The sequence below is a fragment of the Hylobates moloch genome, unplaced genomic scaffold (genome assembly GCF_009828535.3).
Source record: "Hylobates moloch isolate HMO894 unplaced genomic scaffold, HMol_V3 SCAFFOLD_19, whole genome shotgun sequence".
In the NCBI taxonomy this organism is placed as follows: Eukaryota; Metazoa; Chordata; class Mammalia; order Primates; family Hylobatidae; genus Hylobates; species Hylobates moloch.
In genome coordinates this window covers 39,206,596-39,229,397 of record NW_026652294.1, presented here as the reverse complement: position 1 = coordinate 39,229,397, position 22,802 = coordinate 39,206,596, and the positions used below count along the sequence as shown (strand labels likewise).

Here is a 22,802-nt window from a genome sequence, read left to right as displayed (position 1 = left end):
CTTTACCCATCTCAAAGACTTGGGACACTAATGGGAAAGGCTGGGTTAACTTCTGCTGCCCTTCCCCACTGTCTGTCCAGGGGCACCTGGGAAAGGACAAATAGGAGCTGAATCCTTCACTGAAAGCCCAGTCAACGTATCTATGGGTTGGGCATTAGGAACGGCCTGGCCCCACAAATCACAACAACGGGGTGTAGAACAAAATGGTTCCAGAGATGCCACCAGGCTGGTCCAGGGCCGATGCAGGCCAGAACCCGGCTGGGAGGACTCCCTAGAACAGGCACGGAGCTGAGGAAAGGCAGGACACGTGGTCTGCTACTGAACCCACCAGATCTTGCTGGGACTCTGGGCAGCTCCGGAGTAAGAGCAGCATGGTGAGTGTTTAAGAGCGCAGAGGCTCACTGGGCAGCCCCGGGGACACTGCTAAGTCCCCAAACCGGGTCTACAGGCCTTCGACCACACTCATGCGGCCACATGCCTCAGAGCCTTCGGGGGGTCTTAGGAGGCAGGCAGGAGGGTCTCCTTCTAGGCCATTCTAGGAGGGGACTGGAGAGCAGAGGTTAGACTGCAGGGTAGGGGTAATCTGATCTTACAGTCCGGAAGCCATGAGACTAGTCCCCTGGCCTTGCGCCCCGCCCCACTGCAGGGTGGAAAGCCTGCCCCCCTCCAGTCACCCAGCTCAATAACGCCCTCCTCCGTGGGTCTTCTGGGGCCCAGAAATCGTTCCCTCTTTCCCTCGCCTGGGCACTGCCATGCGGTCTGGGGAACCCGTGGGCTATCGATGGGTCTGGCCCAGGGTTTGCCTTGCCCGTTAGCCCAGGAAGATAGATAGACACGGGGACTGGTGTTACCCTAGTGATTTCTCCCGCCCGTCCCGAAAGCAAGCAACTCCACCGCTTCTCTTCAAAGCTCTGCAACGAAGGGCTAGGTCCAAGGACCGGAGGCGGAGGCGGGAAGCGTCAAGATCCTAGGTTACGGAATGGCACCAAGTCGGTAACCAAAGAAAGCAGCAACCCGGGTGTTCAAGGCAGTCGTGCAGGGCGGCGCGGGGGCGAGGCCGAGGCCACTTCCTCGACGCTATTTCCTGGGAGGAGCCGGAGCTCACGGCCGGGAGCCAAGAGATTCCCAGCCCCGTGCTCCAAAATACTCGGCCTGAGGGAGGCTGTCCCTGAGCGCGCGCCAGGACCGTTCCGCTATGCATAGTGGACCCAGCACTATAGCAAGCCTGGCACGACCTGTAAGGTGGTTCGCGGTAGTGTTTTCTTGTCGGCTCGTTGGTCTAGGGGTATGATTCTCGCTTCGGGTGCGAGAGGTCCCGGGTTCAAATCCCGGACGAGCCCTCCTTTACATTTTGCTGAGACAAGAGTGTCTTCAAGGAATGTGTTACCTGACCAGCGCTGCAGGAGGCTTGACTAGAAGTCATCAATATACAGTAAGCTCTTTTGTGGCACCGCGGTAGCAGAAAGAATGTCAGTCCCCAGACCCGCCTGGCATGTCAGGAAGAGAGGAGGCACGCCCAGACTTGGGCAGGTCGCCCCCTTTCTGCTTCCTGACTTCCTTCGTGGTGTCTCAACTCGGCCACCACAGCCTGGTTTCGGTTTGATTGACACCGGTCAATCTATAGTTGTGGATGACAGTGTTCGGGAGAGCCCAGGAACTGTCAGAACTTGGTTCTCTGCAGCCCTGAAGTCACTTTGTCTCTTTCGGTCACTCCATCTGACTATTGGTGCCTGAAATACACCCACAGTTTCTGGTCGGCGTTTCTCGGTGGTTGAAAGAACAGAACCCCTAGAAACTATGCTGTCAGCACGCCGAGTGTAAAGTCCCAGATCAAGGATTCGGAAATGGTTATGTGCGGATCCCTCCTCGTTAGTATAGTGGTGAGTATCCCCGCCTGTCACGCGGGAGACCGGGGTTCGATTCCCCGACGGGGAGAGTACTAGTAGTTTTGAAACTTTCTTTTTGCTTTCATTAAATCCGTCCTGGTCCCTGGGATGGAGCTATAAAAAAGAGGGAAAGGAGGAGGGGAGGAGAGTTTGGCCTTGCTCTCCAGCTCGCATTCTAAGTTTCCATTTTACTTCAAGCAACTTAAGAGTTCAAACGTGCACCTGAAGTGGCCATTATCTGCTCCGCTCAGTATGTTCATTAGCGCTCAGACTTGACCTAGCTTGCTCCCTCTTTGACGGAAGTGCGCATTTCCAGCGTCTGCTTGAACCTGGGCAAGTAGCTTTGGCCCCCAGCCGTCCAGGGTGCAAAGCCCGGGCTTTTGTTTCCTTTCGCCTCTCTGCTTTTTGTGGATTCGCACTGCGATCCGGGAACAGTAGGCAACCCCGGGCCGAGATTCCGACGCGCTGCTCTCGTCTGGAGGGGCTTGCAGGGCGCATCCGCTAGGAGCGCGGTGGTCCGGCCGAGGTCGCGGGTGTAGCGGAAAGCGGGTCCTTTCGGAGCGGAAGGTTCCTCAGGAAAACCTCACGAAAACCCTCAACGATGCCGGGGCCCAGAAAACACGAAAAGGAAAAGAGGGGGAAAAAAAACAATAAACACCCAAAACTACTTGCGTTGGCCGGGAATCGAACCCGGGTCAACTGCTTGGAAGGCAGCTATGCTCACCACTATACCACCAACGCTCGGGTAATCTTGGTTTTCATACCTCAGATTGGTTGGGGTGAGTCGGGTTGGACCCCTGCGGATCCAGGGAAACAGCATCAGCGAGATCGAGGTAAAAGTAATGGCTGCCGTCGTCTGCCCAGCGCGCAATTGTGAGTGACCTTCACTGCTAGCGCGCGCCACCCACCCCACATGAACCTGTAGGGTTATGCCCAGTCTACAGACGAGGAAACCAAGATCCAGAGAAGCTGAGTCACCGGCAGAGCTGGGATTACGTCTAAGATTTGTCCAGGAGGCGAGAACTGCAGCGACACCATGATGATTTATCATCTCCAGAAAAAAAAAAAAAGTCCTAGACACATAAAAATGGCTTCTCTGTAGAGTGAGCTCAACGAGCTCAATGTGATTCCAGTTAATGAATTGGGCCTTAAGCCAAATTTGCCTAAACACAATTTGCCTCTCTTTATTATTTATCCAGAGGATGAATTTAATGCCTACGTACGTGCGCCCACACCTCGTCAGCTGGTGCCTCAGAGAAATGCGCTGACAAATCTTAAAGATGGGGCCTCATGACAAAAGTACGCCCCTTATTGCTGCTCAACAGACCCATTAAGTCACGCAGTTGGACAGGCCTCGTGGCGCAACGGTAGCGCGTCTGACTCCAGATCAGAAGGTTGCGTGTTCAAATCACGTCGGGGTCAAATGAAACGTTGTTTTCCCTAATCAAATAGATTTACAGTGACATTTTTCAGGATAGGGAAAAAAAACGCCTCCTCAGTGGAAGGATAGGAGGGGAATGAGACAAATATGAACTTATTCAGAAGTTGGGTACAGACTTTCCCAGACTTTCAACATTATGTGATATATCCCTGTGGCAAAACTGCACATGTACCCCTAAGGTCTATAAAAGTAAAAATAAATTTAAAAATTAAAAATCCCTGTTGTATGAAAATTTTTAAAGAATTTTTTTAATTATTATTTTTTGTTTGTATGTTTTTTTCCCTTGAGACGGAGTTTCTTTCTTGTTGCCCAGGCTTGAATGCAATGGCACTATCTTGGCTCACCGAAACCTCCCCCACAGGTTCAAAGGGATTCTCCTGCCTCAGCGTCTGGAGTAGCTGGGATTACAGGCATGCACCATCACGCCCGGATAATTTTGTATTTTTAGTAGAGACGGAGTTTCTCCATGTTGGTCAGGCTGGTCTCGAACTCTCATCCTCCGGTGATCCGCCCGCCTGGGCCTCCCAAAGCGCTGGGATTACAGGCGTGAGCCACTGTGCCCGGCCTTTTTTAATGTTTTTAATAATCTCTGCTGTTCTATGTATGTTTACTTAACACTGAACATAAGGATATTAAATACAAATATTACCTATCTCCAGACTTCCCAGCAGTCACTAGAAGCCCAGGACCACGTGCATTTTGGCTGCTTCCAGTATACTGAAAAACAAAACTGGTAGGGTGGGATGGCTCACGCCTGTAATCCCAGCACTTTGGGAGGCCGAGGCGGGCAGATCACGAGGTCAAGAGATCAAGACCATCCTGGCCAACTTGGTGAAACCCAGTCTCTACTAAAAAATACAAAAATTAGCTGGGCATGGTAGCGCGCGCCTGTAGTCCCAGCTACTTGGGAGGCTGAGGCAGAAGAATCGCTTGAATCCTGGAGGCAGAGGTGGCAGTGAGCCTAGATTGGCACCAGTACACTCCAGCCTGGCGACAGAGACTCCATCTCAAAAAAAAAAGGAAAGGAAAGTAGGGAGGGAGGGAGGAAGGAAGGAAAGAAGGAAGGTGGAAGGGAAGGAAGGAAGGAAAGAATCCAGGCCAGCCACCCTGTATGCCTTGTCTTTTCCAGTGGGAAATTTATTCACTTCACCTCTCTCTCCTCCACTAACAATACCTTTGTAAGTGTGACTGGCTTTGGTTGATGGGGAAGAATTTGGACCATCTCACCACCATCCACACAGCAGACATTGTCCAGGTTAAAATCTGTGCTCCGCTTTCCTTCCCCTTCCTTGCCCCTGCCCACCTTCTGCCACAGCCGTCACTGTGTCACTGTATCACTGTGTCCAAGACAGAGGCAGACAGTTGACCAGTCCTTGCAGAAACGGTGCTTGAAGAACTGCTGATGACCTGAGCAAGATAACAGCATAGAAACTCTGGCGACCTAAGGCGGAGCTGGCTGTGAGGCTGGCTACCCAGCAGTCCCACCACCATTCTCACTTCCAGGGCAACCAGAAAACCTTGCCTGCATTAGTTATTTCGTAAGGAGATGCAAAATGATCATTTCCTAATTCTATCATTTTGTGTACATTTATTAGCTGAAACACACACACAAATATATTTGTAACAAAATAAAGAGGAAATACAGCCAGGTGTGGTGGCTCATGCCTGTAATTCCAGCACTTTGGGATGCCGAGGCGGGCAGATCACCTGAGGTCAGGAGTTTGAGACCAGCCTGGCCAACATGGTGAAACCCCATCTCTACTCAAAATACAAAAAAATTAGCCAGGCGTGGTGGCACACGCCTGTAATCCCAGCTACTCGGGAGGCTGAGGCAGGAGAATCGCTTGAGCTTGGGGGCGGAGGTTGCAGTGAGCTGAGATCATGCCGTTACACTCCAACCTGGGCGACAGAGTGACGCTCCGTCTCAAAAAAAAAAAAAAGGAAATAAAAGGAAATACACTTACAGTCCTTGTTTCTCTAACTGGCCACGTAGTGGTAGCTGATAACTAGCTGCTTCTTCTTTTCTTTTTTTTTTGAGAGGGAGTCTTGCTCTGTCACTCAGGTTGGAGTGCAGTAGAGTGCAGGTGAACCACCCATCTCGGCCTCCCAAAGTGCTGGGATTACAGGCGTGACCTACCGTGCACAGCCATTTTTTAAATATTTTTAGTAGAGACGGGGTTTCATCATGTTGGCCAGGCTGGTCTCGAACTCCTCACCTCAGGTGATCCTCCTGCCTCAGCCTCCTAAAAGTGCTGGGAATATAGGTGTGAGCCACCGCACCTGGCCTAACTAGCTTCTTCTACTACCCGTTTTGTCTTCCACATTGTCTTCAGCCAGCCCCTCAACTGGTCCTGGTTCTTTTCCTGGTAGGGAGACCCAAACCTTGTTCCTGAAGGGTCTAAGCCACGAGTAGTCCTACCTGAATTGAGTGCTTGTAGTTTTCCACTGACCTTAAAATCTGTATTAGTCTGCTCAGGCTACCATAACCAAATGCCACAGACTGGGTGGCTTAAACAACAGACATTTATTTTCTCACTGTTCTGGAGGCTCAAAGTCCAAGATCAAGATGTTATCAGCGTTGGTGTCTGCTGAGGCCTCTCTTGCCGGCTTTTACATGCCGCCTTCTTGCAGTGTCCTCACATGGCCTTTCCTCTGTGCCGACAGGGAAAGAGAGAACTCTGGAGTCTCTCCCTCTTCTCCTAAGGATGCCAGCCCTGTAGGATTAGGATTCCAATCAAATGACCTCATTTAACCTTGACTACTTCCCTAAAGGCTGTGTCTAGAAATACATTTACATTCGGTGTTAAAGCTTTATCATATGGATTTTGGAGAGACACAATTTCATCCATAACAACCACAGAAGAAAATGGTAGAGAAACAATATACATAGACCTAATTCTTGAAATTATTTATTTTATTTTATTATTATTATTATTATTTTTTTGAGACCGAGTCTCTGTCTGTCGCCCAGGCTGGAGTGCAGTGGCATGATCTCGGCTCACTGCAAGCTCCACCTCCTGGGTTCATGCCATTCTCATGCCTCAGCCTCCCTAGTAGCTGGGACTACAGGTGCCCGCCACCACGCCTGGCTAATTTTTTTTATGTATTTTTAGTAGAGACGGGGTTTCACCGTCTTAGCCAGGCTGGTCTCAATCTCCTGACCTCGTGATCCACCCACCTGGGCCACCCAAAGTTCTGGGCTTACAGGCATGAGCCACAGTGCCCAGCCTAATTCTTGAAATTTTACACTGGAACTCCACCTGTATGCCTTTTAGTTCATTTAAAAAACATCATAAACAAATATAGCAAAATATGTTAAGATTTGACTAATTTAATAGTAGTCACACAAGTGCCTTTAAAGTGTATTCCTGGACGGGTGTGGTGGCTCACGCCTGTAATCCCAGCACTTTGGGAGGCCAAGGTGGGTGGATCACCTGAGGTCGGGAGTTCGAGACCAGCCTGGTGAAAATGACGAAACCCCCATCTGTACTAAAAATACAAAAATTAGCTAGGCATGGTGGCGCACGCCTGTAATCCTGGGAGGCAGAGGTTGCAGTGAACCAAGATCACCCCATTGCACTCCAGCCTGGGCAACAAGAGCAACACTCTGTCTTAAAAAAAAAAAAATTAGCCAGGCATGGTCACATGCACCTGTAATCCCAGCTACTCGGGAAGCTGAGGCAGGAGTATCGCTTGAACTCGGGAGGCAGAGGTTGCAGTGAACTGAGATTGCGCTACTGCACTCCAGCCTGGGCAACAAGACTGAAACTCCATTTCAAAATAATAATAATAATAATAATAATAATAAGGCCGGGCGCAGTGGCTCGCGCCTGTAATCCCAGCTCTCACGGAGGCAGATGTGGGAGGATAGCTTGAGCCCAGGAGTTCGAGACCCACCTGGGAAATATAGCGAGACCCTGTTCTCCACAAAAAAGAAGAAAAAAAAAGACAAAAAAAATAATAATAATAAATAAAAAAGAGCCGGGTGCGGTGGCTCACGCCTGTAATCCCAGCACTTTGGGAGGCTGCAGCAGGCGGATCACGAGGTCAGGAGTTCGAGAACAGCCTGACCAACATGGCAAAACCCCGTCTCTACTAAAAATACAAAAATTAGCCAGGCATGGTGGCGCACGCCTGTAGTCCCACCTACTTGGGAAGCTGAGGCAGGAGAATCACTTGAACCAGGGAGGCAGGGTTGTGGTGAGCTGAGATCATGCCACTGCATTCCAGCCTGGGCAACACAGCGAAACTTCATCTCAAAAAAAAAAAAAGTGAGATTTAAATAGGTCTTCATCAACCTAGGGATTTGGGGTTGTCAGCAACAGAAACTACTACAGAAACCGATTGCATAGACTGGAGAGACAGGTAGTCCCCTAAAGGAAAAACAGAGTGTTAGAAGAAAGAAGAAGCGTGCTGGACAGTACGTACTTAATAAATATCCACTGGTTATTTCATAGAAGGCCCAAAAATGTATTTATTTAACCCAGTAATGAAATCTGAGGGTTAGGAAGAGCAGAAAAGAAGGGAGTGTGGCAGGAAGGAGGAAAAATGAAAGTGGGCCCAAACAACATGGCAGCTAACAGAGATCTTGCAACGAAAGGTCTACTGGTGGAAAACTCCTCCCAGGAATGTCAGAACTTTTAAGAACGACATAGTAATGACACAAGAATAAACACACAGGCAAATGAGCAAACAACAGAATACAAAGTCTAGAAATAGACACAAGTAAATATGCTAACATTATATATCAAGGGCAGCATTTAAATTCTGTTGGGGCAGTTTGTTTAACAAATGGTGTTGACATAACTGGCGCTCCATCGGGCAGAGAAGTTAGACCCCAGCTCATACATGCATAAGGATAAACTCCAGTTATATTAAAGATTTAATTTTTTTATAAAAAGAAGAAGGCCGAGCACGGTGGCTCACGCCTGTAATCCCAGCATTTTGGGAAGCCGAGGCGGGTGGATCACCTGAGGACAGGAGTTCGAGACCAGATTGGCCAACACAGCGAAAACCTGTCTCTACTAAAAATACAAAAATTAGCCAGGCATGGTGGCGGGCGCCTGTAATCCCAGCTACTCGGGTGGCTGAGGCACGAGAATCGCTTGAACCTAGGAGGCAGAGGTTGCAGCAAGCCGAGATAGCACCACTATACTCCAGCCTGGGCGACAGAGAGAGACTCTGTCTCAAAGAAGGAAAAAAAGAAGAAAAGAAAAGAAAAGAAAAGAAAGAAAAGGAAAGGAAAGGAAAAGCAAAGCAAAGCAAAGCAAAGCAAAGAAAAGCAAAGAAAAGAAAAGAAAAGAAAAGAAAAGAAAAGAAAAAGCAAGATAATTCACTGGGGGAATTTGGGGAAATTTCCTAAGCTGGAAGCCAAGCGTGCGCCCTTCTCATTCCGCCTCTTCCATTGGGTTCCCATTACCTACGTCACAGGACATCGAGCCAATGGGAACTAGGCATGGGCGACGAGCTCACCCAATGGGGCCGGGGCGGGAGATTTGAAAAGTCCTTGGCCAGGGCGCGGCGTGGCAGATTCAGTGGTTTGCGGGCGGCCGGGAGAGTAGCAGTGCCTTGGACCTCAGGTGAGCTGGCCTCCTGTCGCAGGCCTTGCGCTGGGAGTGGGCAGATGATCAGGCAGATCAGAGGGTCCGTTGGGCTGGCCTGCAAGGAGGTAGGGACGATAGAAGGGTGGGGGCGGTGAGACCAGCGCCCGGATTGGGGCTAGTGTGCTGACCTGCTCCCTTTTACCAGCTCGGGCTAGCGCTTCCGGCTCGATCGGCCCAACCCCTCCCTCTCTCTCTCCTTTTCTCTGCTTCTCACGGCTGTTTCCCTTCTCCGCCCAGCTCTCCTCCCCCTTTCCCTCTAAGGATGGCCCAGAAGGAGAACGCCTACCCCTGGCCCTATGGCCGGCAGACGGTAAGGCCCTTCCCTCGGTCCCCGCGCCCCCATGACCCCGCATGGCGAGTTCTTGCTGGGAAACTTGAGATCCTGCAATGAGCAATCCTTTAAGCACTTTCTTCCCCGTTATGCTCCAAAGTACGGGCCCCAAGTTTGATGACAGAACCCGGTCTGGTCATTTGTAGCCACATCCTGTCAGGTGCTGCCAATGTGAATCTGACCAGCCAGTGACTCCCAGCCGGTGAGGACCTCTGCAGGGCTCGTCACGTACAAATGATATCTGGGACTGAGCAGGCAGAGCCTGGCCTTCAGGCCATGATTCCCAACCCATATCCTAAAAAAAATTAACTAGACAGCAAATAGAAATAGACTCTAAAAGGATATAAAGTTACAGTTTAAAAGGCCCAGGGCAAGTCTAAATTACAATTTGGAATTAATGACCAAATTGAGGTAAGGATCTAAATGGATCTGGACCCAGTGGTCCAGACAGATTTCATTGAAGGGCCTCCTCTCTGATTTGAAATGCCACCTTTATTATATATATATAAATTACCACATATACGTGGGTCTATTTCTGGACTGTATTTTATTCAACTTGCTTATTTGTAGATCTGTACCAATATCACTATTCGGGAACAGGTTTTTAGGGTCCTAGGGGCTTTCTTCTCTTGGCTGCAGAAGAAGGAAGGGGCCCTGCACAGGCTTTCCTCCCTGTTTGTGGAGCTCAGGCTTCCTGGAGAGTCTGTCTGTTCCCTTGTGCATCAGCTCCCTCCCTCATGGAGCACTGAGTGAGGCTGTCAGGAATGGAGTCTGAATGAGAAACCATTGTCACTTTTACCTTGGTCACTCCTAAAAGAAAGTGCATCTATTATTTTGAGAAGTTGAAAGTGAGGCCAGGTATGGTGGCTCACGCCTGTAATCCCAGCACTGGGAGGCTGAGGCAGGTGGATCACCTGAGGTCAGGAGTTCGAGACCAGCCTGGCCAACATGGTGAAACCCCGTCTCTACTAAAAATACAAAAATTAGCCAGGCGTGGAGGCATGCGCCTGTCATCCCACCTACTCAGGAGGCTGTGGCAGGAGAATTGCCTGAACGTGGGAGGTGGAGGTTGCAGTGAGCCGAGATGGCGCCATTGCACTCCAGCCTGGGTAATAGAGTGAGACTCCGTCTCAGAAAAAAAAAAGAAGTTGAAAGTGAGAAGTGGTCCAGGGCCATCAGGGTAGCTCCTAGTGTCCTTAAAGCCTGTTCCTGCAAAGTGAAAATCTTGGTTATTGCTATAACATTCAAGGCCTCAAGCATCTTATCTAAGCCTTAATAAACTAAGCTTTTTAGGAGACTTTGAGAATACCTCTGTGCTAAACCCCTTGAATTGTGGGTGTTCATTGACCCAGCTCTCTACTGTGGTGTAAGTGAGGGGCTAGATGAATGACTGTGTTGTTATGGACAGGACTTATACAGGTTGAACAGCTCCATGCCTGAAAAGTGTGGGCCAGGGCCGAAGAGGTGAAATGTTAGCTGTTGGTGTGAGTCCTTTGCCCCTTATCTTAGGCCTACTTAGGTTATTTATTTTTTATTTATTTATTTATTTATTTATTTTTTGAGATGGAGTCTCACTGTGTCGCCCAGGCTGAAGTGCAATGGCGCAATCTCAGCTCACTGCAACCTCTGCCACCCAGGTTCAAGCGATTCTCCTGCCTCAGCCTCCCGAGTAGCTGGGATTACAGGCGCCTGCCCCTGCACCCGGCTAATTTTTTTTTTTTTTTTTTTTTGAGATGAGTCTACCTCTGTTGCCCAGGCTGGAGTGCAATGGCATGATCTCGGCTCACTGCAACCTCTGCCTCCCAGGTTCAAGCAATTCTCCTGCCTCAGCCTCCTGAGTAGCTGGGATTACAGGCGTGCACCACCACGGCCAGTTAATTTTTGTATTTTTAGTAGAGATGGGGTTTCACTGTGTTGGCCAGGCTGGTCTCAAACTCCTGACCTCAGGATCCACCTGCCTCCGCCTTCCAAAGTGCTGGGATTACAAGCATGAGCCACCAAGCCTGGCCGCACCCAGCTAATTTTTTATATTTTTAGTAGAGATGAAGTTTCACCATGTTGGCCAGGCTGGTCTTGAACTCCTGACCGCGTGAGCCACTGTGCCCGGCCCTAGGTTGTTTATTAATAACCCATTTTAATACGGGACTATGAGCAGAGGCTGGGAAGCAAAACTGTCACATCAGGGTTCCTCTTTGAATTGGGGGTAGGCGGGTGGGTGGCTCTTTAGCAAGGGGCTGAAATACTGCTTGCAGCACATTCCACCCCGGTCATCAGACAAAGGCACCCTCAGAGCTACCCCCTGCTCCTTCTCAGGCTCCATCTGGCCTGAGCACCCTGCCCCAGCGAGTCCTCCGGAAAGAGCCTGTCACCCCATCTGCACTTGTCCTTATGAGCCGCTCCAATGTCCAGCCCACAGGTAACTGGGGCAAGGGGAAGAGGACTGAGCTGGGGAGATGACCGTCTATGGGAGGGTTTAGGGATGAGAAGGTCATCTCTGTTCGCATTCAACTTACCTGTTCTCTCCTTAGCTGCCCCTGGCCAGAAGGTGGTGGAGAATAGCAGCGGGATACCCAACATCTTAACGTAAGTGCCCCAAGTCTTGGGGTGGATGGGGGTGAGGGGACAGTGAACAGGCAGGAAGTCGGGGAGATAAAACCTAAGCACAGGAGGAGTAGGGATGAAGAGAAGTGGGGCGGAGGACAGGATGGGATGAGGAAGCAGAGAGAAAGCAAACCTCTTAATAACCAAACCCGGTTCTGAGTTGCCTTCCTCCACTTTCTAAGCAGGCGGCACTTCACAATTGATGACTTTGAGATTGGGCGTCCTCTGGGCAAAGGCAAGTTTGGAAACGTGTACTTGGCTCGGGAGAAGAAAAGCCATTTCATCGTGGCGCTCAAGGTCCTCTTCAAGTCCCAGATAGAGAAGGAGGGCGTGGAGCATCAGCTGCGCAGAGAGATTGAAATCCAGGCCCACCTGCAGTATGGGTTGATGCCCCCTGAGCCGAAGCCCCTCTGCTCCCTCACCCCCAGCTCCTCATTCAGCCCCACTTCATCCAGATTGCTTTCTCTGTAGCTATGGCTAGTGAGCCCCACTTAGGTCTTAGTCCTGGCGAGCCTTGAATCCAGAAATCTGCCTCCAGTTTCCCCTTACCACTCCCAGCCCTGGTGTCCCCGGCCTGGGCCACGTCTGACCCCAGCTTGCTCCTATCATCTTTTCCAGCTCTTTTATGCCTTTGGCCTGAGGCCTCCTCTGTCTCTTCCCCCAGCCATCCCAACATCCTGCGTCTCTACAACTATTTTTATGACCGGAGGAGGATCTACTTGATTCTAGAGTATGCCCCCCGCGGGGAGCTCTACAAGGAGCTGCAGAAGAGCCGCACATTTGACGAGCAGCGAACAGCCACGGTCCGGGCGGGTGGGCACCTGGGGCGCCAGTAGGGGGCTCGAGGCTGAGGGTGTGCTGCTTGTAGCTGGAGGTCCATCCTTGTCTGATTGCCTGTCGTTGCCCCTCCCAGATCATGGAGGAGTTGGCAGATGCTCTAATGTACTGCCATGGGAAGAAGGTGATTCACAGAGACATAAAGCCAGAAAATCTGCTCTTAGGGCTCAAGGGAGAGCTGAAGATTGCTGACTTCGGCTGGTCTGTGCATGCGCCCTCCCTGAGGTATGGTGGCCTGGGAGGCCAGCCGTGGGTGTGAGGCTGGGCCATTAAAACCTCTCCAGGGGCCGTGCGCGGTGGCTCACACCTGTAATCCCAGCACTTTGGGAGGCCGAGGAGGGCGGATCACCTGAGGTCAGGAGTTCTAGACTAGCTTTGCCAACATGATGAAACCTTGTCTTTACTAAATATACAAAAATTAGCCGGGCGTGGTGGCGGACGCCAGTAATCCCAGCTACTGGGGAGGCTGAGGCAGGAGAATTGTTTGAACCTGGGAGGCGGAGGTTGCAGTGAGCCGAGATTGCACCATTGCACTCCAGCCTGGGCGGCAGAGTGAGACTCCATCTCAAAAAAAAAAAAATGGTTAGAGTGTGGTGCTAATAATCCCAAGGTCGCGGGTTTGATCCCCGTACAGGCCAATGGTAAAACTTTGGCCAGGCACGGTGGCTCACGCCTACCAGTCCCAACACTTTGGGAGGCCAAGGCAGGTGGATCACTTGAGGCCAGGAGTTCAAGACCAGTGGACCAGCCTGGCTAACATGACGAAACCCCATCTTTACTAAAAACACAAAATTTATTAAGCAGACATGGTGGTGCACACTTGTAATCCCAGTTGTTCGGGAGGCTGAGACATGAGAATCACTTGAACCCAGGAGGCAGAGGTTGCAGTGAGCCAAGATCACCCCACTGCACTCCAGCCTGGACTCTGTCTCAAAAAAGTCCGGAGCAGTGGCTTTTTTTCCTCCCACAACATTTTTTAATGGTTTCATAGTATCACACAGTAGCTGATTTATTTAAGCAGAACATGCCTGATGGGCATTAGAGATGTCCCCAGTGAACTCCTAATGAACACTGCCCTCATATCGGAGTATCTTATTAAGATATATCCTTCAGTGTGGAGTTGCTGGGCTGTGTGCAGGCTCACCTCTGGAGCTTTGGGATATATCATCACCCCAACCCCACCCCCACTCCAGTGGCCCTGCCTGGCTGGACCTCTCCCCTGGTACATCCCATGGTCTTTTGGCTCCCTGCCATCAGGCAGCAGGGAAAGGAGAGTTCCTATGTCACTGGGACCCCTGCCCACGCCCCTTATCCCTCCCAGGAGGAAGACAATGTGTGGCACCCTGGACTACCTTCCCCCAGAGATGATTGAGGGGCGCATGCACAACGAGAAGGTGGATCTGTGGTGCATTGGAGTGCTTTGCTATGAGCTGCTGGTGGGGAACCCACCCTTTGAGAGTGCATCACACAACGAGACTTATCGGCGCATCGTCAAGGTGGGAGGGCAGCCTGGGCTTCGTGCCAGCTGCTGAGGCCAGGAGCTGGGGGGCTGGGGATGGGCAGAGTGTATTTGCATGACCCTAAGTAACTCCAAACAATGCGTAGTCAAGGAAGATGTAGCCAGGGTGAAACTAATGAAACTAATGCAGCCCTTCCATCTCTTCACACCTGCAGGTGGACCTAAAGTTCCCCGCTTCTGTGCCCACGGGAGCCCAGGACCTCATCTCCAAACTGCTCAGGCATAACCCCTCGGAACGGCTGCCCCTGGCCCAGGTCTCAGCCCACCCTTGGGTCCGGGCCAACTCTCGGAGGGTGCTGCCTCCCTCTGCCCTTCAATCTGTCGCCTGATGGTCCCTGTCATTCACTCGGGTGTGTGTGTTTGTATGTCTGTGTATGTATAGGGGAAAGAAGGGATCCTGAACTGTTCCCTTATCTGTCTTCTACCTCCTCCTTTGTTTAATAAAGGCTGAAGCTTTTTGTACTGATGAGTGGAGATGTTTCTAGGTGGAGGCTTTGCTGTGGAGGAAGCTGTTCCCTAGAAGGAGAGCTGGCTCACCCTGAGGAGCCCGGATGAGCATTACTTTGCTATCCCTGGTAACACCCTACCCTCTCAGCTCTGACCCCCACCTGGTCAGCTCCCAGCCACCCCCACCCCTACCCCCACTTCCACCTCTACCCTCACTGTCTATTCTTTCCGTTGCTCTGACTCCCAGAGCCCGGGGGCACTGGGGGCCCTGGCTCCCCATTGCCACATTGGAACACCAGCCATCTCTGGCCACCTTCTTTCACCTCTCTCTTGGTTGTCCAACTTCTAGTTTTTCCTTTTCTGTTTCATTCTCTGCCCCTTTGCCAACATAGGAGAAACTGAACGATTCTGTACCCTAGAAGCTGTCTTTGATTATTTCACTGCTCTGGTCAGGATCTAGTACAGAAGCCAATAGAAGCAGCAGTGATTCTGTCTTGTTCCTGACACGAGGTTTCACTGTTATGCATGATGCTTGCTGTAGGTTTTTGATAGATACCCTTTATCAGGTTAAACAGGGCCTATTCTACTCACAGTTTACTCAGAGTCTTTAAAAAAAACAAAAACAAAAAACAGTTAAGTCTGGGCGCAGTGACTCATGCCTGTAATCCCAGCACTTTCAGAGGCTGAGGCGGGCAGATCACGAGGTCAGGAGATCGAGACCATCCTGGACAACATGGTGAAACCCCATCTCTACTAAAAATACAAAAATTAGCTGAGCGTGGTGGTGTGCACCTGTAGTCCCAGCTACTCAGGAAGCTGAGGCAGGAGAATCGGTCGAACCTGGGAGGTGGAGGTTGCAGCAAGCCCAAATCGCACCAATGCACTCCAGCCTGGCTACACAGCAGGACGGAGTCTCACCCTGTCGTGCAGGCTGGAGTGCAGTGGCCCGATCTCGGCTCACTGCAACCTCCAACCTCTCGGGTTCAAGCTATTCTCCTGCCTCAGCCTGCCAAGTAGCTGGGATTACAGGCGCACGCCACCAAGCCCGGCTAATTTTTTTGTAGTTTTAGTAGAGATGGGGTTTCACCATGTTGGCCAGGCTGCTCTCGAACTCCTCACCTCAGGTGATCCACCCTCCTCGGCCTCCCAAAGTGCTGGGATTACAGGTGTGCCACACCTGGCCAAGTTTTTGTGGTTTTTTTTGTTTTTGTTTTTGAGACAGAGTCTCGCTCTGTCGCCCAGGCCGGAGTGCAGTGGTGTGATCTCAGCTCACTGCAGGCTCCGCCTCCCAGGCTCAAGTGATTCTCCTGCTTCAGCCTCCCAAGTACTTGGGATTACAGACATGTGCCACCACTCCCGGCTAATTTTTGTATTTTTAGTGGAGACCGGGTCGGGGTTTCACCATGTTGGCCAGGCTGGTCTTGAACTCCTGACCTCAAGCAATGTGCCCATCTCGGCCTCCCAAAGTGCTGGGATTACAGGCGTGAGCCACTGCGCCTGGCCAGATTGATTGATTTTTTTTTAAATTCATTGCTTTACACCAAGCCTCTAGAACAGTGCCTGGAATGTAGAGGACACTCAGTAACTACTGTCAGATGAATAAATCTAACCAAAATTATGGTGGCAGTGGGGTGGAAGAGTGAATTCCTTGAATTTTATAGCAGGAAAAAAACAGGTCATGCCTAAAACTGAAAACTTAAGAAGCAGCAACAGAAGCATGTGATTTAAAAATGTATGGTAGGGGCTGGGCGCAGTGGCTCATGCCTGTAATCCCAACACTTTGGGAAGCCAAGGCAGGTGGATCACCTGAGGTCAGGAGTTCGAGACCAGCCTGACCAACATGGTGAAACCCTGTCTCTACTAAAAAAATACAAAATTAGCCGGGCGTTGTGGTGCACGCCTGTAATCCCAGCTACTTGGGAGTCTGAGGCAGCAGAATTGCTTAGATCCGGAAGGCAGAGGTTGCAATGAGCTGAGATCACACCATTGCACTCCAGCCTGGGCAACAAGAGCAAGACTCCATTTGAAAAAAAAAAAAAAAAGAAATCTGTACTTGTACACCCTGAGAACATAAAAATTAAAAAAATAAAAATAAAATATACATGACTGTTAACAACTTAAAAAAAAAATGTACGGTAGGCCAGGCTCGGTTGGCCACACCTGTAATCCCAGCACTTTGGGAGGTCAAGGCGGGTGGATCACGAGGTCAAGAGATCGAGACCATCCTGGCCAACATGGTCAAACCCCGCTTCTACTAAAAATACAAAAATTAGCTGGGCATGGTGGTGTGTGCCTGTAGTCCCACCTACTAGGGAGGCTGAGGCAGGAGAATCTCTTGAACCCGGGAGGCAGAGGTTGCAGTGAGCCAAGATCACGCCACTGCACTCCAGCCTGGCGACAGAGTGATACTCCGCCTCAAGAAAAAAAAAGTATGGTAAATACCCAAAGCAAACCAAAATAAAACAGTGAAAAGACTTGGAACTGGCTATCTCTAGGGAGAAAGAAATGGGCAGAATGCTTATTTATTTTTTATTTTTTGAGACGGAGTTTTGTTTTGTCACGCTGGAGTGCAATGGCACAATCTCAGCTCACTGCAACCTCCACCTCCCAGGTTCAAGCGATTCTCCTGCCTCAGCCTCCTGAGTAGCTGGGATTACAGGCATGTGCCACCATGCCCAGATAATTTTTTTATTTTTTTTTTTTTGTATTTTTTAGTAGAGACGGGGTTTCACCGTGTTAGCCGGGATGGTCTCGATCTCCTGACCTCGTGATCTGCCCTCCTCGGCCTCCCAAAGTGCTGGGATTACAGGCGTGAGCCATCGCGCCCGGCCTTTCAGCCTATAATTTTTAATATGGATATCCCTAGGGTTTTTTTTAAAGCCCTTCTACTGGATGCACATGCAGATTATTTCCAATGCTTTGCACTGTGGCCAGTGTCTTGAGTGACTCCTGTGCACCTTTGTGATGGTCTCTAGTTGTCCTCTAGGGGACATCTGAAGAAAGACATGGCAATGGTGAGTACCAGCATCTAGAGAAAGACATGGTAATGCTGGGTACACGCAGGTAAACGGTCTATAGATATCACCAAAAATGCCCTACTAAGTGGTGGACAGTTTACACTCCCACCGGCAATAATGAAGGACACCCATTTTCCCACAGCCTTAACGCTGAATCCTACTTCTACTGTTACCTGCGGTAAGTCTGCAGCTGTCCGGTAAACTCCAGAGTTGCAACTCTGCAGCAACCTCGCTCCTCTGTCTTCTCGAGGGCAAGAATTCAAACGAGATAAAGGCAAGGTTTTTGCTTTTTCTCAAGACGGAGTCTTGCTCTGTTGCCCAGGCTGGAGTGCAATGGCGCGATCTCGGCTCACTGCAACCTCCGCCTCCTGGGTTCAAGCGATCCTCCTGCCTCAGCCTCCCGAGTAGCTGGGATTACAGGCACGCGCCACCACGCCCGGCTAATTTTTGTATTTTTAGTAGAGACGGGGGTTTCACCATATTGGCCACGCTGGTCTCGAACTCCTGACCTCGTGATCCGCCCCTCCTCGGCCTCCCAAAGTGTTGGGATTACAGCCGTGAGCCACCGCACCCGGCCAAAGGCAAGGTTTAAGGCAGAAGGGAGAACTGATTTTAAGCAAAGTGAGAGTTTATTACAAAAGACGGTACACTTAGAAGAGGACCAGGCTAGCGACTTCACAAATCAAGTGCCCCTTCCTTTTCTTTGTTTAGAGTTTTTACACCCCCTACCTTTTCCCGTACTCTCTATCTCCGCCTGATGTTCTTCCCTTGAGCGGGCTATGGCTTAATTGTTGCATGCGCAGTGCCCTGCCGGCATTTGGGAGGGACCGCATGCGCGGTGTGTTTACCGAAGTCCAGCGCATGCTCATTAGGGGCAATCCGCCCTTTCTGGTCCAGATCCCCCACAGGAAGGTTAGATACTGATCAAATTCAACCATTTTCCTTTTTCACTGTACATGCTTAAAACCTTATAGGGGTGATGGCTTGCTAACTCCAAGTGTTTCTCTGTTGCAAGACTCCTCTTATTCCCGGCGCCAGCGATGGCCGTTTATTATCTCAGACGGATAGTTGTATGCCTGCCTGTCCTTCACTCGATGAGAACTAGACAGCTTTGGGGTTCTTCCCTTCTCCTGCTCATTATGTCAGAGGGACAGATTTCTAATCGCTTGACCATGGCAGAGAATCGCTTGAACCCGGGAGGCGGAGGTTGCAGTGAGCTGAGGTGGTGCCACCGCACTCCAGCACGGGCAGCAGAGCGAGACTGCGTCTCAAAAACAACAACAACAAAACACAAAAAAAAGACAATACATAAGTGAATGAACATGGCTGTGTTCCAATAAAAATTTATAGACCCTGAATTTTTTTTTTTTTTTTTGGAGACAGTGTTTCATTCTGTCACCTAGGCTGGAATGCAGTGGTGTGATCTCAGCTCACTTCAACCTCTGCCTTCTGGGTTCAAGCAGTTCTCGTGCTTCAGCTTCCCGAATAGCTGGGACTATGGGCACACTTCACCACCCCCGGCTAATTTTTTTTTTTTCAGATGAAGTGTCACTCTGTCGCCCAGGCTGGAGTGCAGTGGGGCGACCTCGGCTCACTGCAACCTCCACCTCCCTGGTTCAAGCGATTCTCCTGCCTCAACTTCCCGAGTAGCTGGGATTACAGGCACCCGCCAATATGTCCGTCTAATTTTTGTATTTTTAGCAGAGACGGGGTTTCACTGCTAAAACCCCGTCTTAGCTAAAAGACGGTTAGTCAGGCTGGTCTGGCACTCTTAACCTCAGGTGATCCGCCCACCTCGTCTTCCCAAAGTGCTGGGATTACGTGTGTGAGCCACCACGCCCGGCTTCCCGGCTAATTTTTTTTTTTTTTTTTTTTTTTGAGACGGAGTCTCGCTTTGTCGCCCAGGCTGGAGTGCAGTGGCGCGATCTCGGCTCACTGCAAGCTCCGCCTCCCGGGTTCACGCCATTCTCCTGCCTCAGCCTCTCCAAGTAGCTGAGACTACAGGCGCCCGCCACCACGCCCGGCTAATTTTTTGTATTTTTAGTAGAGACGGGGTTTCACCGTGGTCTCGATCTCCTGACCTCGTGATCCGCCCGCCTCGGCCTCCCAAAGTGCTGGGATTACAAGCGTGAGCCACCGCGCCCGGCCTTCCCGGCTAATTTTTGTACATTTTGTAGAGACAGGGTTTTTGCCATGTTGGCCAGCTAATCTTGAACTCCTGGCCTCAAGTGATCCGACAGCCTCGGTTTCCCAAAGTGCTAGGATTATAGGCGTCAGCCACTGTGCCCAGCCAACTTTCATATTCTTTAGATTATTTTCAACAGCCGGGCAGGGTAGCTCACGCCTTTAATCCTAGCACTTTGGGAGTCTGAGGCGGATGGATCACCTGATCTCAGGAGTTCAAGATCAGCCTGACCAGTATGGTGAAATCCCCATCTCTACTAAAAATACAAAATTAGCCAGGCGTAGTGGCACATGCCTGTAATTCCAGCTACTTGGGAGGCTGAGGCAGGAGAATTGTTTGAACCCGGGAGGCAGAGGTTGCAGTCAGCTGAGATTGCGCCACTGCATTCCAGCCTGGGCAACAAGAGCGAAACTCTGTCTCAAACAAACAAATAAAAACATAAAACCATTCTTCGCTCATGGCTGTATAACAACGGGTGTTGAGCTGGATTTGGCCCTTGGGCCATACTTTGCTGAACCCTACTGTGGTTGACACTGTGGTAGCCTCCTGACAGCCCCTCCTGCCTTCCCATTATGTCGCAACTGTTTGAATTTGGAAGGAACTGACCCGTCCCTTGCTCCAGGAGGAGCATAACTCTTAACCTAATCAGTTAATTCTTTTTTTGAAATAGGGTCTCGCTCTGTTGCCCAGACTCGAGTGCAATAGTCCGATGATAGCTCACTGCAGATTCAACCTTCTGGGTTCAAGCAAGCCTCCCGCCTCAGCCTCCACAGTAGCTGGGACTCCAGGTATGCAACACCATGTCTGGCTAATTTTTTTTTTTTTTTTTTTTTTGAGACGGAGTCTAGCTCTGTTGCCAGGCTGGAGTGCAGTAGCATAATCTCGGCTCACTGCAACCTCTGCCTCCCGGGTTCAAGTGATTCTCCTGCCTCGGCCTCCAGATTAGCTGGGATTACAGGTGCGCGCCACCACACCGGGCTAATGTTTTTGTATTTTTAGTAGAGACGGGGTTTCACCATGTTGGCCAGGATGGTCTCGATCTCCTGACCTCGTGAACCATCCACCTCGGCCTCCCAAAGTGTTGAGATTACAGGCGTAAGCCACCGTGCCCGGCTGATAATTTACATTTTTAAAGGATCATTCTGGTTCTCTATTGAGAATAGACTGTAGAGAGGTCAGGGTAGAAGAAGTGAGACCGTTCGGGAAGCAACTTCATTTATCCAGGCCAAAAATGATGGTGGTTTGGACCAGGGCAGAAACAATGGTAAGGATGAGAAGTGGTCAGATTCTGGATGTATTTTCGAGCAGAACCAACAAGATTTCCTAAAGGATTGGCCAAGGATTGTGATAAAAAGGAGTCAAGTGCAACTCCAGGGTTTTTGGCCTTAGCCACTGGGAAGATGGAGTTGCCATTTACTGAGACAGAAGTCACCGTAGGAAGAAACAAGGTTTTGCGGGGGAGGTGTGGTGCGATAGGGGTGGGGCAAGGAAACAAATCACAGGAAGGATAAAGGTGGGGCTATCTTCAAGCTGGCACAGGAATTCAAACGCTCTCAGAACTCATGCCTCTTCATCTTTTGTCTCTGGTTCTCTTCCTTATCAGCCTCATTCTTTCCTTCTACAGACAGTGATCTCCTGGACATGAAAGATGGACAAGCTGATACTCAGCTAGAGCTCTCAAGAGAACAGAAAGGCGTTTCACATTCTCCACAAAGCTAGAAACAAACAACAGTGTGGAGGATATTTACTGGTCATACCTTGGGTCATGTGCCCTTCCCTGAGCCAATCTGCAGTCAGAAGGATGAAGTACTCTAATTGGCCAGTTTGGGGTCACGTGCCGGTTCCTGGCTGTCATTGTACCAACACATCAGGGAATGGGGAGTTGAGGAGTGAGGAGCTTCCCCTACACAGAGAGACGGTGGGTAAACCATTTGTCTGCTAAAACCTTCCAGATACATCTAGAATGCATCCATCCACATCATGCTAGGCTGAGCTACTATCACCTGGTACTTGGAACCGCTTCCTCACTGGTCTACCGTCTCCCTTGCAAACATTTTCCACAACAGCCAGTAATCCCTAAACATGAATCCCATCACATCACTCTCTTCCTGTGCTCAGCTTCCCATTCTCAAGGGAAGTCCTCCCATCTTCTACAGAATATCTACCTACCCAGCCCAATTATATGTGAGCTTTTTAGGGTTTTTTTTTAGAGCAAAGGAATGACAGGTTTTGTCAAGCTGCAAGTGACTATAAGATACAGACAGCTGACAATTGTGGACTCCTCAGGCGTGGTGAAAGATTGAGCTACTATCATTAGGGTTGGCTGGATAGGACCCCGGCAGGCACCTAGGGATAGTGGTGCTGGGAAGTTCTGGGGAGTTGCACTTCTGAATGCTGGCATGACACTGCCTCAAGACATCTCTCTATCCAAATGGAAAAAACAACCACATCCTTTGTCAGCTAAGGAGAGTTAGCAAACTGTTTTTATTAAATACTGATGTCTGGCCGGGCACGGTAGCTCACGCCTGTCATGCTAGCACTTTGGGAGGCCGAGGCGGGTGGATCACTTGAGGCCAGGAGTTCAAGACCAGCCTGGCCAACATGGTGATACCCCATCTCTACTAAAAATACAAAATTAGCCGGGCGTGGTGGCGGGCGCTTGTAATGCCAGCTACCCGGGAGACTGAGGTAGGAGAATCACGTGAACCCAGGAGGCGGAGGTTGCAGTGAGCCGAGATCGCGCCACTGCACTCCAGCCTGTGTGACAGAGTGGGACCCTGCCTCTAAATAAATAAATAAATAAAAATACTGATGTCTCCGGTAAAAATACTAAATGCACCATTGCATTTAGAGGAAATCTCCATTCCCTAACAGGAGCTACAAGGCCCCCTGCATGACGTGGCCCCTGCTGCCTGTTCAGCTCCTTGGCTCGAAA

General features: G+C 50.3%; 1 protein-coding gene and 4 non-coding genes across 11 annotated transcripts; 4 read left to right on the top strand and 1 right to left on the bottom strand.

Annotated features, from left to right (window-relative positions):
• Nucleotides 1-1,200: 1,200 nt before the first annotated feature.
• On the top strand, nucleotides 1,201-14,687 carry AURKB (aurora kinase B). Of its 7 annotated transcripts, none has more exons than XM_032138458.2 (9): nucleotides 1,201-1,432; nucleotides 9,168-9,240; nucleotides 11,575-11,677; nucleotides 11,790-11,844; nucleotides 12,048-12,239; nucleotides 12,527-12,665; nucleotides 12,776-12,924; nucleotides 14,021-14,195; nucleotides 14,374-14,687. In XM_032138458.2, exons 2-9 carry the CDS (start codon nucleotides 9,193-9,195, stop codon nucleotides 14,545-14,547), a joined length of 1,035 nt encoding a protein of 344 aa, XP_031994349.1. In that variant the 5' UTR covers nucleotides 1,201-1,432; nucleotides 9,168-9,192; the 3' UTR covers nucleotides 14,548-14,687. The 7 variants fall into 7 exon arrangements, with proteins under 7 accessions (XP_031994349.1, XP_031994350.1, XP_031994351.1 ...); XM_032138460.2 differs by lacking the exon at nucleotides 1,201-1,432 and adding an exon at nucleotides 8,847-8,906 and having other exon boundaries at nucleotides 12,048-12,097; nucleotides 12,481-12,665; XM_032138457.2 differs by lacking the exon at nucleotides 1,201-1,432 and adding an exon at nucleotides 8,847-8,906.
• On the top strand, nucleotides 1,269-1,340 carry TRNAP-CGG (transfer RNA proline (anticodon CGG)). The gene has a single exon. It is a non-coding gene; the product is annotated as a tRNA-Pro (tRNA).
• TRNAD-GUC (transfer RNA aspartic acid (anticodon GUC)) lies at nucleotides 1,864-1,935 on the top strand. The gene has a single exon. It is a non-coding gene; the product is annotated as a tRNA-Asp (tRNA).
• Nucleotides 2,556-2,627, bottom strand: TRNAG-UCC (transfer RNA glycine (anticodon UCC)). The gene has a single exon. It is a non-coding gene; the product is annotated as a tRNA-Gly (tRNA).
• Nucleotides 3,237-3,308, top strand: TRNAW-CCA (transfer RNA tryptophan (anticodon CCA)). The gene has a single exon. It is a non-coding gene; the product is annotated as a tRNA-Trp (tRNA).
• Nucleotides 14,688-22,802: the final 8,115 nt, after the last annotated feature.